This window comes from Carcharodon carcharias, chromosome 5 (genome assembly GCF_017639515.1).
Source record: "Carcharodon carcharias isolate sCarCar2 chromosome 5, sCarCar2.pri, whole genome shotgun sequence".
NCBI classification, from domain to species: domain Eukaryota; kingdom Metazoa; phylum Chordata; class Chondrichthyes; order Lamniformes; family Lamnidae; genus Carcharodon; species Carcharodon carcharias.
The window spans coordinates 96,349,944-96,368,604 of record NC_054471.1 but is presented as its reverse complement, the minus strand read 5'-3'; the positions used below and the strand labels follow the sequence as shown (position 1 = coordinate 96,368,604).

The 18,661-nt window shown below is 43.6% G+C and overlaps 1 protein-coding gene across 1 annotated transcript in view; it reads right to left on the bottom strand.

Annotated features, from left to right (window-relative positions):
- dlgap2a (discs, large (Drosophila) homolog-associated protein 2a) overlaps positions 1–18,661 on the bottom strand; it is a 181,270-nt gene that overhangs the window by 131,296 nt on the left and 31,313 nt on the right. The window contains exon 2 of the mRNA XM_041188234.1: positions 8,769–8,960. Coding sequence (XP_041044168.1) covers positions 8,769–8,960 — 192 coding nt within the window. The remainder of the gene's footprint in view (positions 1–8,768; positions 8,961–18,661) is intronic.

Here is an 18,661-nt window from a genome sequence, read left to right as displayed (position 1 = left end):
CAACCACTACAGACAATAGTACTGGAATAGGGTCATTCAAACCCTCATTAACTTTGGAGCCAGATGCTGTTACTGGGCTACCTCAAGCAGCAAGAGAATTACTCATACAATGAGAACTAGTAATATTCACCTGGATACATCTTTCAAAAAAAACCCTGCATTGTTTCAACCAGCAGGAGCTGATGATATTTGTCTGGACTTTGCATGGAATCAACTAAATGGACATTGGAACAACAGGAAATATGTTTTGAAACATGTCTGAGTTAAATTATTACAAAATCAGAGCAGATCTGAGTATCTGGGCTGCATTTGGAAGAAGGGTCGAGTTTGGTCACTCATCTATTGTCAACACCGGACAGACCAGACGTGTCGGGGATTGTAAGTGTTTTCAGCCATACTGTGGTGATCCTGGTCTGATGGTTTTAGGCTGCAGTAGGAAGAAGGGTCAAGTTTGGTCACCTTGACTAAGGCATACAGTCAACACCAGACAGATCAGCTGTGTTGGGGATTATAAGTTTCAGCCAAATCGTAGTGATATTGGTATGAGGGTATTGCGAAGGTTTGGGGTGAAAACTTGGTGTTTCTTTGCCGGGAACTTGTAACTTGTTTCAGTCATATCTTGGTGATATTGGTCTGAAGGGTTTTCTTCTCAAGGTTTCAGAACAGGACGTGGTGTTTTGCCTGTGTTTTTATAAGTTTCAACCGAGTCGCGGTAACTTTGTGTCAGGTACTGGCAATAGATTGTTTTAAATTTTGGGTTTTGTACTGTGGGTTGTGGGTGATTCAATAAAGCAATTGTAAATTATCAGAAGAAACTTGTCTTGCAGGTCATTCTGTTCAAGCCACACACTTGTGAATCTGGTGTTATGAACTTGAGTGTAGTAAAGGTCTCTGAGTGAAAAGGGGAACCCCTACACCATTGACCATAAACTGAACTGGACTAGCCATAAAAATACTGTGGTTACAAGAGCAGGTCAAAGGCTAGGAATCCTGTGACGAGTAACTCACCTCCTGACTCCCCAAAGCTTGTCTGCCATCTACAAGGCACTAGTCAGGAGGGTGATGGAATACTCCCCACTTGCCTGGATGAGTGCAGCACCCACAACACGCAAGAAGCTTGACACCACCCAGGACAAAGCAGCCCGCTTGATTGGCACCACATTCATAAACATTCATTCTCTTTACCACCAACGCACAGTAGCAGCAGTGTGTACCATCTACAAGATGCACTGCAGGAATTCACCAAGACTCCTTAGACAGTACCTTCCAAACCCACGGCCACTACCATCTAGGAGGACAAGGACAGCAGATAGATGGGAACACCACCAGCTGGAAGGTCCCCTCCAAGTCACTCACCATCCTGACTTGGAAGTATATATCACCATTCCTTCACTGTCGCTGGGTCAAAATCCTGGAACTAAATGGACTAAACGCAGACAAGTCACCAGGACCTGATGGCCTGCATCCAAAGGTTTTAAAGGAAGTGGCTGCAGACTTAGTGGAGGCATTGGTCGAAATATTCCAGAACTCACTGGATTCTGGGAGGGTCCCAGCGGATTGGAAAACTGCTAATGTGACGCCCCTGTTCAAGAAGGGATGGAGACAACAAGCAGGAAATTATAGGCCAGTCAGCCTAACATCTGTCATTGAGAAAACGCTAGAGTGCATTATTAAGGAAGAAACAGCAGGACATTTAGAAAAGTTTAATGCAATCAAACAGAATCAACATGGTTTTGTGAACGGGAAATCACGTTTGACAAATTTGCTAGAGTTCTTTGAGGAAGCAGAGTTGATAAAGGGGGTCTGATAGATGTAGTGTATTTAGATTTCTAAAAGGCATTTGATAAGGTGCCACATAAAAGGTTATTGCACAAGATAGGAGTTCACGGTATTGGGAGTAGTGTATTAGCATGATTAACACGCAGGATTGGTTAACACGCAGAAGACAGAGAGTCAGGGTAAAAGGGTCTTTTTCAGGTTGGAAAGACGTAACTAGTGGAGTGCCACAAGGATCAGTCCTAGGGCCTCAATTATTTACTATCCATATTAATGACTTGGAGGAGTGGACAGAGTGTAACGTATCCAAATTTGTTGACAATATAAAATAGGTGGGAGGACATGTTGTGATGAGGACATAAGGAATCTGCAAGGGGATATAGACAGGTTGAGTGAGTGGGCAAAAACTTGGCAGATGGAGTTTAATGTAGGGAAGTGTGAGGTCATGCACTTTGGTAGGAAAAATCAAAAGGCAGACTACTATTTAGATGGAGAGAGGCTCCAAAAAAGTGCAGCACAGAGGGATCTGGGTGTTCTTGTGCATGAAACAGAAAAAGTTAGCATTCAGGTGCAGCAAGTAATTAAGAAGGCAGATGGAATTTTGGCTTGTATTGCTAGGGGTGGAGTTTAAAAATAGGGAAGTCTTGTTATAACTGCACAGGGTGTTGGTGAGGCCACACCTGGAGTACTGTGTACAGTTTTGGTCCCTGTATTTAAGGAAGGAAATACTGGCAATGGAGGCAGTTCAAAAGAGATTCATAGGCTGATTCCTGGGGTGAAGAGATTGACTTATCAAGAATGGCTAAACAGGTTAGGCCTTTGTTTATTAGTGTTTAGAAGAATGAGGGATGATCTTGTTTAAACGTACAAGATTCTGAGGCAGCTTGACAGGGTAGATGTTGAGAAGATGTTTCCACTATTGGGGGGGGAGAGGTCTCGAACTAGGGGATACAGTTACAGAATAAGGGGACACTCATTTAAAACTGAGGGTAGTGAAAGTCTGGAATTCTCTATCCCAGAGAGTTGTGGAGGCTAGATCACTGAAAATATTTAAAAAGGAGGTAGGTAGATTTTTGAAATATCGGGGAGTTGAAGGTTATGAGGAGCTGGCACGAAAGAGGGGTTGAGGCCTGGGGCAGATGAGCCATGCGGCTGCAACTTAACTTTGTTGGAAGGGCCGGGTGAGAGCGGGCGCGGGCAGGCGCGGAGCTGATCACTGCCCACGATCGGCTGTACGCCACCATTTTATGTGGGCGAGCCAATTAAGGCCCGCCCAGTGTAAAATGCATTCTGTAGCACTCAGTGCTATCTGTGCAGGTGGGGGAAGGAGGGGGAGTCGGCGCCTATTCTCTTTCGCACATGCGCGCAAAAGAGCGCAGCAATCTCCCTGAGGCATTGGAGCTGCCTCAGGGAGATTAAATACATGTTGAAACATTTTAATAAATAAAGAGAAAAATTATTTAGCCATGTCCCCTCATATGACAGAGTTACATGAGCTGGGACATGTTTGTCAATTTTTTCTGTTGAAGGGTCATTCAGACTCGAAACATTAACTGTGTTCCTCTCCACAGATGCTGCCAGACCTGCTAAGTTTTTCCAGGTATTTTTGTTTTTGTTTAGCAAAATTTATTCATTGATTTTATTAAATCTTCAGGAAACCTCATCCTGCCCGTGGATGAGGTTTCCTGAAAAACGCGAAGGCTGCTTGGGCCCTTCCCCTGTCCGCCAACCTTAAGGTTGGATGGCCAGCAGTGTTAATGATGTTAATGACTTCCTTAAGGGCTTTAATAGACCTTTGACAGTCCGGCCGGTGCGTGCCCACCAAACGCATTATTGGAATGATGCGTGATGACATAGGGACGCACGCCCAACGTCATCTCGCATCATTTTGCGCATCGGTGTGTCGGGTCCACCCCAGCATGCTGATGGCAGTATTCTGGCCATGGGGGCAGGCTTGAAGGACCTAATGGCCTACTCCTGCTCCTATTTCTTATGTTCTAATGTCCTTAACTCGCTCCCTAACAGCACTGTGGGTGCATTTACACCACATGAACTGCAGAGGTTCAAGAAGACAGCTCACCATCACCTACTGAAGGGCAACTAGGGATGGGGCAATAAATGCTGGCCCAGCCAGTGAAACCCACATTCCGTGAATGAAAAAAAAAATTGATCTCTTTGCTCAGTTCAGCCTCCTTTGGAGGCACTGTCAAGTATGTTGATGAGACCTGAGAACCAATTTCTACCAATCTCAGGCCTCTTGGTTCAGGTGTGAGCTGATCCTCAGACCAAAATCTAGACCAAAATGGCCTCCTTACTCTAAATAAGAGACTGTCAGCTAAAATTAAAGCCGATGAAATTGAAGGTAAATTATTGACCAGGTAAAGAGGTTAACTCAGTGGTAGGAAACAGAACATATGGATAATGGGTACATTCTTGAATTGGAAGGAAGTGACTAATGGTGTTCTACAAGGATCTGTGCTTGGGCCTCAACTATTCACTATATTTCTTAATGACTTAAATAACACAATACAGAGCCATATATTCAGGTTTGCCATTGACACAAAGATCGGTGAAATATCAAGTAGTGTAGACAGTAGCTTAAATGACAAAGAAATGCTCCCTGATTAAATGAGCAGGTGAAGTCATGGCAGATGAATTTCAAGGCAGCTAAATGTGAAGCTATCTTTTTGGGCCAAAAAGTTTATGTATTTGTTAAATGGTGAAAAGCTAGGAACAGCAGACAACCAATGAGTTTCAGGGGTCCTTGTACACAGCACTAAAAAGATACAAGAAATAATCAAAAAAGCTAATGGAACATTTGCTTTTATAAGTAGAGGGATAGAATATAAAGGCCTGAATTTTCTGGTCGGCAGAGCCCGCGCCCACTCCTGCCCAGCCCACCTGACGGGGTGAAAATTCTCCCCAAAGGGAAAGATGTTTTGCCAAAGCTATATGAAGTGCTGTTTAGCTCACATCTGGAGTTCTAGATATGCAGTTCTAGGTATTGCATCAGGGTTACCAGGGCCCCAAGGGTAAGATTATGAGAAGGAATTACGTAAAGTAAGCTAGTATTTCCGCGAATATAGTAGGCTATGGGATGATATATTTGAGATTTTAGAGATATTGAAAGAAATTGATAGGATAGCGAAAAACTTTTTTCCCCTCTGATGGAGAGTCTAAGATAGGAAGGGCATAACCTTAAAATGAGAGCCAGACCATTAGGAAGTTAGGAAACACATCTTCACACAAAAAGTGGTAGAAGTGGGGGAGTCTCCCACAAAAAGCAGTAGACGTTAGCTTTTTAAATTAATTTTTAACTCTGGGATTGATAGGTTTTTGTTAGTCGGGGTAGTAAGAGATATGGAATCATGGCAGCTGAATGGAGTTAGGGTGCAGTTCTGTTGAAGGGTCATGAGGACTCAAAACGTCAACTTTGCTTTTCTCCGCTGATGCCAAACCTGCTGAGTTTTTCCAGGTATTTCTGTTTTTGTTTTAGTGCTGCAGTACTATTTTTGGGCTAAAGGAGGTCGCAATCACCACATGATGAGTTCTGCACTTGCCGACAATGTTCTAATTGACTCCACTGCTTCAACAACACTTCTATCAAATAATAAAATATTCAGAAGACTAAAGATATCCTAACATTCTCCACGGCACTGTGTGGAGGATGCTTCTACCTTACAATGGCAGGACCCACTTCTTGTGCATTCTAATTGCTGAAAAGAATATAAACGATTTACATTTTTATACCACAGTTAAAGGCTGGTATTTGCAGAACAATGCGTTTCACATTTTTATTTAAGAGTGTATATATTTCGAATGGAATATCCCAAAAATACAGGTGTGCCATTTTTCAGGTAAGGAGGTGCACAGGGGACGTTCCCTGCACCTGAATGGTAAAGCGCGAATTGCCCAAAGTATTGGATCTTGGGTATTATTAGAATGGAGTCCACTGACGATGAGCAGTGAAAATTTAGTCACAACTAGAGCCACCATCAGGTGTGTCCGAGTGTCATGTTTGAGATCGGGACCAAAGACTCCTATAAGTCCTGGGTCCATATTCAACTAAGTAACTTATCTTCTTGTTTAGGTTGGGGGCCAGCACAGGCAAATACCAATGATTAATTTCCTTGACTGCAGCTGACACTAGCAAGGGCAGCCTCAGGACAAATCCACCTTGGACAGAAGTCCTCAATCAGGTGATAGGTCCCTTATTTGCATACATAAAGAGCCTAATGTCTGCCTCCAGCTTGAGTAAAGGACATAACTTTGCCTTATCCAGAATTGTGGTCTAACAATTTCTGGGCAGGTGTGTGTGTGCACTTCCAGCCCGCCATTTTGGGGCCTTAGTATTCCAAGTAACATCCTGGAAAAAGGTGCATTGTGGGCAAATTTCTAGGCTGACAAGTCATGTCTACAGTGAACTGTGCCACTTATATGGCTGCCCATAGCTAACTTCCAACCTTCTTGTTGCTGAATTCTCTGGTGAGCTATTGCCTGGAGATATTTAGCATCTTTCAGTTCTAAACATGGGGCAGAATTTAGCCCTTGGTCGGGGTGCTGGCCGGGGGGTGGTCGGGAAGCTGACCACCACCCGCAGCTGGCACCACACTGTGATTTCAATGCTGCCTGTGTGGGCAGCTCCGTGCCTCAGGGAGATGAAGCGCTGTTTAAAAAAACTAATGAAGAAAATAAAGGAGTCAAAAAAACATGTCCCCGCATGTGTCTCTATCACATGACCAGGGACATGTTTTTAATTCAAGTGTAAAATTTTTATTTTATTTTTATTTGCTTTAGGGAACCTCATCCAGCCCATGGGAAAATGCAAAGGCCACTTGGCCTTTTCACCTGCCCATCAACCATTAGGTTGAACGGGCAGTGAAAAATTCAGCACAATTATTAACTTAATGGCCTTAATAGACCTTCTAATTATCAAGGGGTGCGCTGCCGGCTCCAGCATGAGCCCACTGGCCAAACCATCACAAGAGTGTGTGTTGATGTTGGCGCACTCGACTGATGTCAACGCGCTTTATTTCACGCTCGGGTATGTCGGGCGTGTACCCGCATGCCGAGAAAAAAATCCTGCCCACGACATATCTTTTCTATGAAAAACAAATAATTAGATGATATTGAACCTTTTGATGGAAGATAACCAGTCCATCACAAAGTGCACTGCTTCTCATAGACATAAAAAGAAAAACTTTCATATCTACGGGTGTGTTCACAGTCAAAGTTTATTGTTAGCACTTTGCAGTATGTTAAACATGTTGTGTAAATTCAGTCTCAAGGCTCAAGATGACTGTGAAATGAAGTGCAGTGAGACACCTCTAGTGTCAGGTCAGGTGGTACTTTATATTTGAGTTGCATTTACACAATAACTGTAGCCTCAATGTAAAGGCATCCTAAAATAAAAACAGAGAATTGGAAATGCATAGTAGGCGCACTATTATAACAGATCCTACCCAAAACTTTAACTTACAATTTTCCTTTCAAATGCTGACATGCATTGCCTCCATTTTCTGTTTCTATAGTCTAGTTGTTAGCGTTTTTAGATGAAATGCATAAATATACATGGTGCATTTATCACAGACTTTCACTGAATCCATCATTAAAACAAACATTTCCTTTTCCCTAACTAATTATATGCCATGTTGAACTCACTGAAGTGTTAAATAAGGACAACTCAAAAAATTCAATCCCTGCCTTCTTTAGCAATTCAGATTTGCAGCACTGAAATATTAACGGGATCTTATATCCTGTGCTCATTGTCTCAATGTGGGGTAGAAATACCAGTAACTTTCACAATTGATATTTCACTTAGGTTAATCATTTGGCAATCTGGGTGCAAGTGGATCTACTTCAGTGTGTGATCAGCTACTGCACTCAATATAACTCACCCACTTGCACAAACTCAGCAACACTTCAGGAAAATGAGAATGAAGCACTGGATTTACGAATAAATAGTTTTCTGCATTAACATTTGTTGTCCTTATCTTCCAGCCACTCCATGCCACATACCATCTATCATACAGGAGCAGCACTCCACACACCATATACGATGTTTAGTAGACCATGTACCACACACTCTCGATCATGCAATATTTTATAAATCATGTGATAGCTTCAAGCGTCTTCATCAGAAAACTTAATGCCCAACTCCACTATTAAATAGGAACATAAGAATATAAGAACAGGAATAGGCGATTCATGCCCTTAAGGCTGTTCGGCCATTCAAATTTATCATGGTGGATTTGTATCGCAACTCCATTTACATGCATTAGTTCCATATCCCATGGTACCCTTGCCTAACAAAAATCTATCAATCTCAACTTTGAAATTTTCAATTTTGGGGGAGAGTGTTCCAGAGTTTCACTTGATATCACCCTGAACAGGCTGGCCTAATTTTCGGTTATGCCCGCTCGTTCTGGCCTACTCCACCAGAGGGAACAGTTTCTCTCAATTTACCCTTTCAAATCTTTAATCATCTTAAATACCTTGATTAGATCACCTATAAATCTTCCTATTCAAATAAATCAGGACAGTCTATGCAACCTATCTTCATAATTTAAATCTTATAGTTCTGATATTCTGGTGAATTTACACCGCACCCTCTCTACAGCCTATACATCATTCATGAAGTGTGCTGCCCAGAACTGAATACAGTACAGCACTGTTGACAATCATACATGAAGAATGTTTCAGCTACAGTGGATGCAATTTATATTCAGATACTTTTTTGCAATTTTACAACATCATTTGAATCTCAAAGTTTTCTTTCCTTATTATAAATTCCTAGTTATGAGTTATTATATATATTGCACCTAAGATACTTCAGATATTCAACCTAACATTAAGCATGAGATTCAATATCTACCCTGCCAACCCTTCCCACTCCACATGCACGCACGCACGCACACACACACCAATCCAATGCTGTGCTCCCTAGAAAGGAAAACTGAGAATGAAAGGAATGCTTACTTCTGATTATCTACTTTCTGACCAGCAGCTTTCATTAGCGTTTCATGGAGACTAGCAGCTTTTGGTGAACCTTTAGGGCTCGTGTCAGATTCACCACTTTCTTCATCTCCCATTGCTTTAATATAGCTGCCACTTCTCATCCTTCGGCAAGGAATTTCCTCATCTTTGCCTCCAAGTGGATATCCTGCCCATTCATCCTGGGGGACCTGGAACATTTAAAATGCAATAACAACGGTTAATAATCTTTTTATCTTCATTTGGATACAGGATTCTTTGAACTTGGGAACTCCTTGCTCATTTTCAACAGAGCAGCTTGTCGCACATCGTGGGCCTTGATCCTTCATCGGAGGTTTGACAGCTATAGCATCAATAAATTTAAAGTGGAAAACTGTTCTTAATGTTGCAATATAAAGAGGAAATGAAATGCTATATTAGTATTAAAGATGGCAGTGGGGATGCCTAGTTTTCAACATATAAAAATGCTGAATTGCAGCAAAATGAAATGAAATATTTAACAAATGAAAAAAAAAGACCATCTACATTTGTACACAAAACATCACATAAACCCTAAATTGTCTTACGTGGCACCAGTTAATAATTTATATGATTTGTAAAAGAACTGTGAATGTTGGAAATTTGAAAAATAAACAATAAACACTGCAAACATAGCAGACACATCAACATCAGAAAGGAAGAAAAAATGTATTGCATATACAATATTATGTTTGAAATTAGACATGAGCCAAGTCACCAATTTAAAGTAAATATAATAACACTGTAAATAGGAATCTGTGACACATTTTATTTATTTCATACTCTGTAACTTTTGAGTATTGGGTTTTTAGGATTGTATCACGGTACTGTTAGAAAACAAGGAAACTGATTTAGTTTCAAAACTTGTCCAGAGGTTTTTCTCTGCTCTATCACTATTTATTCCTTTTTAACTGTAATGTGTTGTGCTTGATTTTTTTCTTAAACCACAAACTCTGTCCAACAGCCTTGTGTCAACTGGGCTCTGCTGTGGACTCAGTTCCAGTGAATACAGCAGAAAGTAGTCTGGAAATTTTGCTCACAGTGGGATTAATTTGGGTCAAAATTTGTCAGAATTTAAGGAGATAATCCAGCCATACCTATTCATTCTGGCCACAAACTTGAACCTGGTGTTTTTGGGGTTCACTAATTTAAATCTCCTTCATCTTCTCGCTCAGTCCTTTCCACCTTTAGTCTCCAACGTTCCTGCAATTGAGCTCAACACAAACTTAGTACACTATTATTAAAGGAAGCTATTGCAAGCCAGGCGTTGACTGACAAATTAGTGAAGTATTACCTCCTACTATTTCCTAAATCAAAACTGGAATAGCTACGTTGTGCAGACCATCATAATCTGTAATTACTATTGTTACTTCTGATAAATCTTTCTCATATTTTATAGCCGAAGCCAAGAGATGGAGTGTTAATTTTACCCCTTCTGACAAACAGAAGATTGATGCCTTATCCAGTGTAGTAATTATGGCCAGGATTTCCTGATGGTCAGACGAGCTCGGCGGGCGAGCCTGGGAGCGGTCGGGAAGCCGACAGCCGCCTGCGATCGGGCTCTGACCTTCATTTCACGCTGGCTGTCCAATTAACAGGCAGCTAGCATAAAACGCGTGCTGCAGTGCTCAGCGCTGCCAGGGTGGGGGCAGGAGGAGTGCAGGTGCGTGCAGTAAAAACTCCTTGAGGCACAGAGCTGCCTCAGGGAGATGAAGAGATTTCACATAAAAAATTAAAAACTTAGCAATATAAAAAACATGTCCCCTCACGTGACTATATCACACGAGCAAGGACATGTTATGAATGAAATTTAAACATTTTAATTTTATTTTTATTTGCTGTTAGAAACCTCATCCTACCCGTGGATGAGGTTTCCTAAAAAATCCAAGGGCCACTTGGCCTTATTGCCTGCCACCAACCATAAGGTTGGACAGGCAGTGAAAAATTTAATTTAATTATTACTTAAATGGCTTAAAAGGCCTGTTAATTGTCAGCGGGTGTGCTGCTTACTCCCTTGCCCGCCTGCCGACTGAAACATCGCACGATGTTAGGAATGTCGTCCAATGTCACCGCGCATCATTTTACGCTCGCCTGCCTAACTAGCGCAATATTCTACCCTATCCTTCCCTGATAAATGGAGGACTGTAGCTTTTAAGAATAATCCTGTGTTGCAAGGTCACAAGATCTGTATAAACCAATGAGTTTGCAACATGGAGAACTGGGGAGAGTTCTTAAACAAAAACTAAAATACCTGGAAAAACTCAGCAGGTCTGGCAGTATCTGCAGAGAGGGACACAGTTAACATTTTGAGTCTGAATGAACCTTCAACAGAACTAAGTAAAAATAGAAGAGAGGTGAAATATAAACTGGTTTAAGGGGAGGGTGGGACAAGTAGAGCTGGATAGAGGACCAGTGATAGGTGGAGATAACCAAAAGATGTCACAGACAAAAGGACAAAGAGGTGTTGAAGGTGGTGATATTATCTAAAGAATGTGCTAATTAAGGGTGGAAAGCAGGACAAGCAAGGTACAGATAGCCCTAGTGGGGGTGGGGTGGGGTGAAGGAATTGAAAAAGGCTCCCAGCCCCAGCCGTGTATTCACCATACTCCCTGACCTTCCCATCTCCGACGCTGAATGTTCAGTGCACAGCAAAGGACTTAGTTTCATACCCTTATGCCCTCATCTCAATGAATTTCGGGCTCAGCACGACGCTGCACTCTTCTTCCACCACCTTCGTCTCCGTGCTCACTTCTTTGGGCAGGAGTCCTCTCCCCGTTCAATGGATCCTTTCACCCACCTCCAATATTCTCCCTCCACCTGGACCCCTCCCTCTGGATTCTTACCTTCTCTTGATCTTTTCATTGAGAACTGTCGGCGTGACATTAGTCGTCTCAATTTCTCTGCTCCTCTCACCCATTCTAACCTGTCACTCTCTGAACATGCTGCACTCCGTTCTCTCAGGTCCAACCCTTACATTGTCATCAAACCTGCTGACAAGGGTGGTGCTGTTGCTGTTTGGCGCACTGACCTCTACCTCGCAAAGGCTGAACGTCAACTCGCAGACACTTCCTCCTATCTCCCCCTGGACCATGACCCCACCACTGAACATCAAGCCATTGTTTCCAGGACTGTCACTGACCTCACCTCCTCTGGAGATTTTCCTCCCACAGCTTCCAACCTGATAGTCGCCCAACCTCGGATGGCCCGCTTCTACCTCCTACCCAAAATCCACAAACAGGACTGTCCCGGCAGACCGATCATGTCCGCTTGTTCCTGCCCCACAGAACTCATTTCTTGCTACCTTGACTCCGTTCTCTCTCCCCTTGTCCAGTCCCTTCCCACGTACATCCGTGATTCCTCTGACACCCTACATCATATCAACAATTTCCAGTTCCCTGAACCCAACAGCCTCCTCTTCACCATGGACATCCAATCACTCTACACCTCCATCCCCCACCAGGATGGTCTGATGGCTCTCCGCTTCTTCGTCGAACAGAGGCCTGAACAATTCCCATCCACCACTACTCTCCTCCGTCTGGCTGAACTTGTTCTCCCACTGAACAATTTCTCCTTTAACTCCACTCACTTCCTCCAAATAAAAGGTGTGGCTATGGGTACCCTCATGGGCCCCAGCTATGCCTGTCTCTTTATGGGGTATGTGGAACATTCCTTGTTCCAGTCCCACTCCGGCCCCCTCCCACAACTCTTTCTCCGGTACATCGATGATTACTTCGGTGCTGCTTCATGCTCTCATCTGGACCTGGAAAATGTATTAATTTTGCTTCCAATTTCCACCCCTCCATCATTTTCACATGGTCCATCTCTGACACTTCCCCTTCCTTGACTTCTCTGTCTCAATTTCTGGTGATAGACTATCCACCAAGCCTACCAACTCCCACAGCTACATTGACTACAGCTCCTCACACCCCGCTTCCTGTAAGGACTCCATCCCATTCTCTCAGTTCCTTCGCCTCCGTCGCATCTGTTCTGATGATGCCACTTTCAAAAACAGTTCCTCTAACATGTCTTCCTTCTTCGTTAACCGAGGTTTTCCACCCACGGTGGTTGACAGGGCCCTCAACCGTGTCTGGCTCAGCTCCTGCGCATCTGCCCTCACACCTTCCTCTCCCTCCCAGAAATGTGATAGGGTCCCCCTTGTCCTCACTTATCACCCCACCAGCCTCCGCATTCAAAGGATCATCCTCCGCCATTTCCGCCAACTCCAGCATGATGCCACCACCAAACACATCTTCCCTTCACCCCCCCAGCAGCATTCCGCAGGGATCGTTCCCACCGGAACACCCTGGTCCACTCCTCCATCACCCCCTACACCTCAACCCCCTCCCACGGCACCTTCCCATGCAACCGCAGAAGGTGCAACACCTGCCCCTTTACTGCCCCTCTCCTCACCATCCAAGGGCCCAAACACTCCTTTTAAGTGAAGCAGCATTTCACTTGCACTTCCCGCAATTTAGTCTACTGCATTCGTTGCTCCCAACATGGTTTCCTCTACACTGGAGAGACCAAACGCAGACTTCGGTCTGTCCGCAGGCATTACCCAGACCTCCCTGTGTCTGGCCATTTCAACACTGCACCCTGCTGTCATGGCCACATGTCCGTCCTTGGCTTGCTGCATTGTTCCAGTGAAGATCAACGCAAACTAGAGGAACAGCACCTCATCTTCCAACTAGGCACTTTACAGCCTTCTGGACTGAATATTGAGTTCAACAGTTTCAGATCATGAACTCTCTCCTCCATCCCACCCCCTTTCCAATCCCCCCCCCTTTTTTTTTCCAATAATTTATATAGATTTTTCTTTTCCCACCTATTTCCATCCATTGTTTTATCTCTACCTTTTAGCCTTTTTCGATTCCTTCACCCACCCCACCCCCACTAGGGCTATCTGTACCTTGCTTGTCCTGCTTTCTACCCTTAATTAGCACATTCTTTAGATAATATCACTACCTTCAACATCTCTTTGTTCCTTTGTCTGTGACATCTTTTGGTTATCTCCACCTATCACTGGCCCTCTATCCAGCTCTACTTGTCCCACCCTCCCCTCAAACCAGCTTATATTTCACCTCTCTTCTATTTTTACTTAGTTCTGTTGAAGGGTCATTCGGACTCGAAACGTTAACTGTGTCCCTCTCCACAGATGCTGTCAGACCTGCTGAGTTTTTCCAGGTATTTTTGTTTTTGTTTTGGATTTCCAGCATTCGCAGTTTTTTGCTTTTATCTACGGAGAGAGTTCTTCTTTGGTTATAGAGTTTGATACACACGTAGTTGCTGCTGCTGTGTAAATAAAGTTGAGTGCGTCCACCAAGAAAAGTGGTCCACCAATATCAAACTGGAAACGAGGATAAATCAGGTCCGGTACTGTCCCTCGCCCAGTGATTGTGAGTGTTTAAGATAATTAAAAAGAAAGGAAGATACAATCATCCAAGATGGCACAATTTGGCAGAGTTGATCCCTTTGAACCAGCCACAGATGACTGGTCTCAATATATAGAATGCCTTGAATTCTACTTTCAAGCCAACAAAATCATTGGGGAGGGAAAGAGCAGAGTGATTCTCCTGAGTATTTGTGGGAGCAAAACCTACAATTTAATTTGAAGCTTGACAGTCTCCAGTGCACCAGATTTGAAGACTTTCAGTGAATTAGTAGATCTCGTTAAGGGTCATTTCCAACCCAAGCCCTCAGTCACAATGCAGAGGTTCAGGTTCAATTCACAGAATAGAGCACCGGGGGAGACCATTGCTCTCCACGCAGTGAAATTAAAACCACTAACGGAACATTGTGATTTCGGTGAAACCCTGAGTGATATGCTCAGGCATCGTTTGGTCTGTGGCGTGCAAGAGGACGCTATTCAGCGAAGATTGCTGGCTGAAGTGGATCTTGATTTTAAGAAAGCGTTAGAAGTAGCGCTGGCGATGGAAAGCACTGTAAGGGATGCACAGGATGCACATGATTCAAGGTGTACAAAATGATGCCATTTTCCTTGTTGGGCAGGAATGGTCAGCCGAAAGTGGTGCAAAAAGCCAGGACTTTGCTGTGAAGTGGGAACAGCTCCCGCTAACTGAAAATTTAGAGGAAACAGCTTAGCAGCAAATTCAAAACTATTTTTTATAAACGTGGAAACAATAATACTCTTAATAATTGACAATTTAAAAAGGTGGAGTGTTATTTTTGTCACAAAAGCAGGCACATATTGAAACATTGTAAAACGAGATTAAAACAGACTTCCAGGCAATCAACAAAGTCCAATGAAGTACATAGTGTGGAAGAAGCATTTCTGACATTCAACCAATTCTGACATTTATTCCTTATTTAACATGAAAGTTGGGAAGACAGAGCCAATTACTGTCACATTGCAAATGAATGGTAAACCCTTAAAAATGGAAGTAAACACTAGTGCTTCTACCACTGTAGTAGGAGAACATTTTCAGATATTTAAATAAAGGTGCTCAACAATTAAATCTGGAACAAACCTCTGCCAAGTTGAAAATGTATATGGGCTAAAAAATCCAGATAAAAGGTATCACCAGAACACCTGTTTATTATAGACACCAAACAGCACAACTAGCAGCGATGGTATTAGAAGGCAGAGGTCTAGGTCTTCTAGGTTGAAATTGGTTGAGAGAAATTAACCTTGAATGGCCAGTGAGATTTCAAAAGGAAGCTGGAAGAGTTCCTGTGATATGTCAGGAAGATATAATCATTCTCATAATGTTATTGGAATTACAACAGTGGTAAAATAGTGGTATATGTATCTGTGTGTGTCTGTGTGTATGTGAGACTTAATTGGATTAAAGGCAATGGTCTGAAGGCTTTGATGTAAATATGGGAGAAGCTTAGAATGTAAGGTTTAAATATGTCACCTACAGGTGAAGTTTCGCAACAGTGGGCAGAATTTTGCAGTCAGTGAGCAGGGATGGGACCCGCTCTCCAACACGTAAAATGACGTATGGTGACGTCGGGTGGGTGTCCTGATGTCGCCGCGCGACATTTAGATTTTCAGTTTAGCAGGCGTGCAGCCAACTTGGCTGCATGCCTGCTGAACTGTCGAAGGCCTTATTAAGGCCTGTTTAAAACTAATTAAATCAATTAAATGAGCTGCCCGTCCAACCTTAAGATTGGCGGGCAGTCGGAAAGCCCAGGCGGCCTTTGTATTTTTCATGGAACCTCATCCACAGGTGTTTACATGAAGTGTTTATAAATTAAATAAATTTTTTAATTAATTGTCACATGAGGGACATGTCTTAAAATATTTTCCTCTGTGCCTCAGGGAGTTTTCTGCACTCTTTCACGTGCATGCACGAAAGAGCGCAGGCCTGGACTCAGGGAATCCCCCCACCCTCCACAACCCACAAAGGGAGTGCTCAGCATTTCCATGTGAGCGTCACGCTGAGCGGGCCTTAATTGGCCTGCCCATGTAAAATGGCGGCGCGCACGCTATTCGGGTTTGCGCTCGCTCCCGCCCACCCCTCACACAACCCAGCCCAGTGTGTTTATTTTTTCCAAAGGTTACTGGTAAACTTAGTGCTATGAGAGATTTTTATTATCAGGAAGATGAATTCTAAAGAAATAGTGAAACAATGGGAATTTGCATTCAAAGGGGAAAATATGTACAAAGGAGCGAAGGCTGTGTGTAAAGTCTAACAAGTGTGAACACCCTTCTGCATCCGTGCCTCAAGCTGCTGTCTTCAAAAAACTGAAGTTAAGAAAGCTCACTTTTAATTTGGCTGGTTCAGGGTATTGTGTCTCACTTTGCCTGGGTCTTTTAAAACCTATGTGTCTTACTGTTGCCTCAATGAAAATGTAACTGGGAGTAGGATTAAGTAGGGGATTTAAAAGTTATCAAAGTAGCAATTTGTATATCTATGTATGTGCTTAAAATCATTTCTCTTATTAATAAATGGAGGAAGCCAACAGGTAGAAAGGAGGCAGAAGAGTTGAAGAATCAGCTGAATAAAGCTAAAGAGGCTTTGAAAGGAAAAGTTCTAGAACTTTCCAAGATGATGATAATAAAGTCATGGGTAGCTCAACTACAGAACTAAGACAAGTTGAGATTACATCTGAGAGAAGTCTGGCTGACAGTGAAGTCAAAAAGGCCGAAACTAAAGTCTGTGGTAGAAAGAAGACACCTAGAAAGAGGATTCAGTATTACTGATGAGGCACCGTCTTCGAACAAGACTAAGCCTGATACTTCCCAATTTGGAGGGGAAGGTGAAAAAAGTCAAGGGAACCAAAAAGCGAATCACGATTTGCATAGTTGTGAGCGACAATTTACTGTTGGAGAAGCAGTATATGTAAGTAATTTCAGTGGAGGACCGAAGTGGTTACCTGGTAAAATAAACTCTGTGACTGGGCCATTGTCGTTCCACATGGAAGTGGAGGGCCGGATCGCCCGTAAACATGTGGATCATTTAAGAAAAAGGGAAATAAAATGATAACCATTGCTGAACCTGTGGTTCCTGTTGAAGTCGCTCAACTAAGGATAGACATGCCTAATATCTCTGTCGGCGTGAAAGGCACTGAACTGCATTGCCTAATGAGGTACCTGATAATGCAGTTCCAGGGAATATTGTTCCTGTCAAAGAATCAGAAGTTGTGGAGCTACGATGCTTCACATGGATCAGGAAACCACCTGAAAGACTGAACTTGTAATTTCATGACCTGTGTAACTATTGTAATGTAATGAGATAAATATCTTTATAAATACAAAATGTACAGAAAAGTTAAAGGGGGAGGAATGTAGTAATTATAGTTCTGATAAATGCAGGACTGTAGCTTTAAGAATAATCGTGTGTTGTAAGGTCACATGATCTGTGTAAACCAATGAGTTAGCAGCATAGGGAAGTCTAGGAGAGAGTCTTTCTTTAGTTATAGGGTTTGATGCACACATTTGTAGTTGCTGCTCCTGTCTTGTAAATAAAGTTAAATGTGTCCACCAAGAAAAGTTGCCTGGAAGATCAACTCTATATCATCCAATATGTTTGACCTGAGACAAAAATACATTACTAGATATTCGGACTTAACCTTTGAGCTCCCCAGAGTCAGATGCGCAGGGATCCCCTCTCCAAACTTCAAGGTCAAAGAAGTGCAAACTTCCTCTGGGCAATTGTTCTGAGAACCATGCGGATATGTAATTTAAATTGATACCGACCTACCTCAGCCCCTCCCGCAGGCCCAGCCCCCATCCTGACCCCTCCCAACCCCATCCCACGTCACCACATGCCATCCCAATACCACCCACAACCCCAATTCTGAAAACACCCCCACTTGCAGAATGGACCCCACCCCTGTAATAACAATCAGCCCCCACCCCCCCGCAGTGTCAACCACCCCTGCAGGTCCGAATGCCCACCAACTCCAAGCCAACCCCCCCCCACCCTACCCTATTGGACACCCACCCCCCACAGGCCCTAAACCCCTCCTGACTCGGCTGGATCTCCCTCCCAACTCCTGATGCTCCCCCAATATCCGACACCCCCTTCCCACGCCTCCAATATCTGATCCGCCCCCCTCCCCGTTGATGTCCAACCCTCCCACCCCCCCAGCCCCGATATCCTAACCCCTCCTACAACACCCCCACCCCCCCCCCGATGCCCACCATTATCCTCTGATGCCAGCACCCTCACACCTGTGATGTCCGACCCCCCGCCAACCCCTGGGATGTCCAACCACCCCCTCCTCCCAGACATCTGACCACCCACCACCGATCTTCGATGCCTCCCCCCACAACACCTGATGTCTGAGCTAGTGCTACAAAAAAGGGGGGTGTCCTTCTTCAATCTGGCAGAGCTGGACTGAGACACTGGGCTTTGGAGACAACTGCGCTGCCTGGATCTCGCCAGCCTGAGATGGAAGGTCT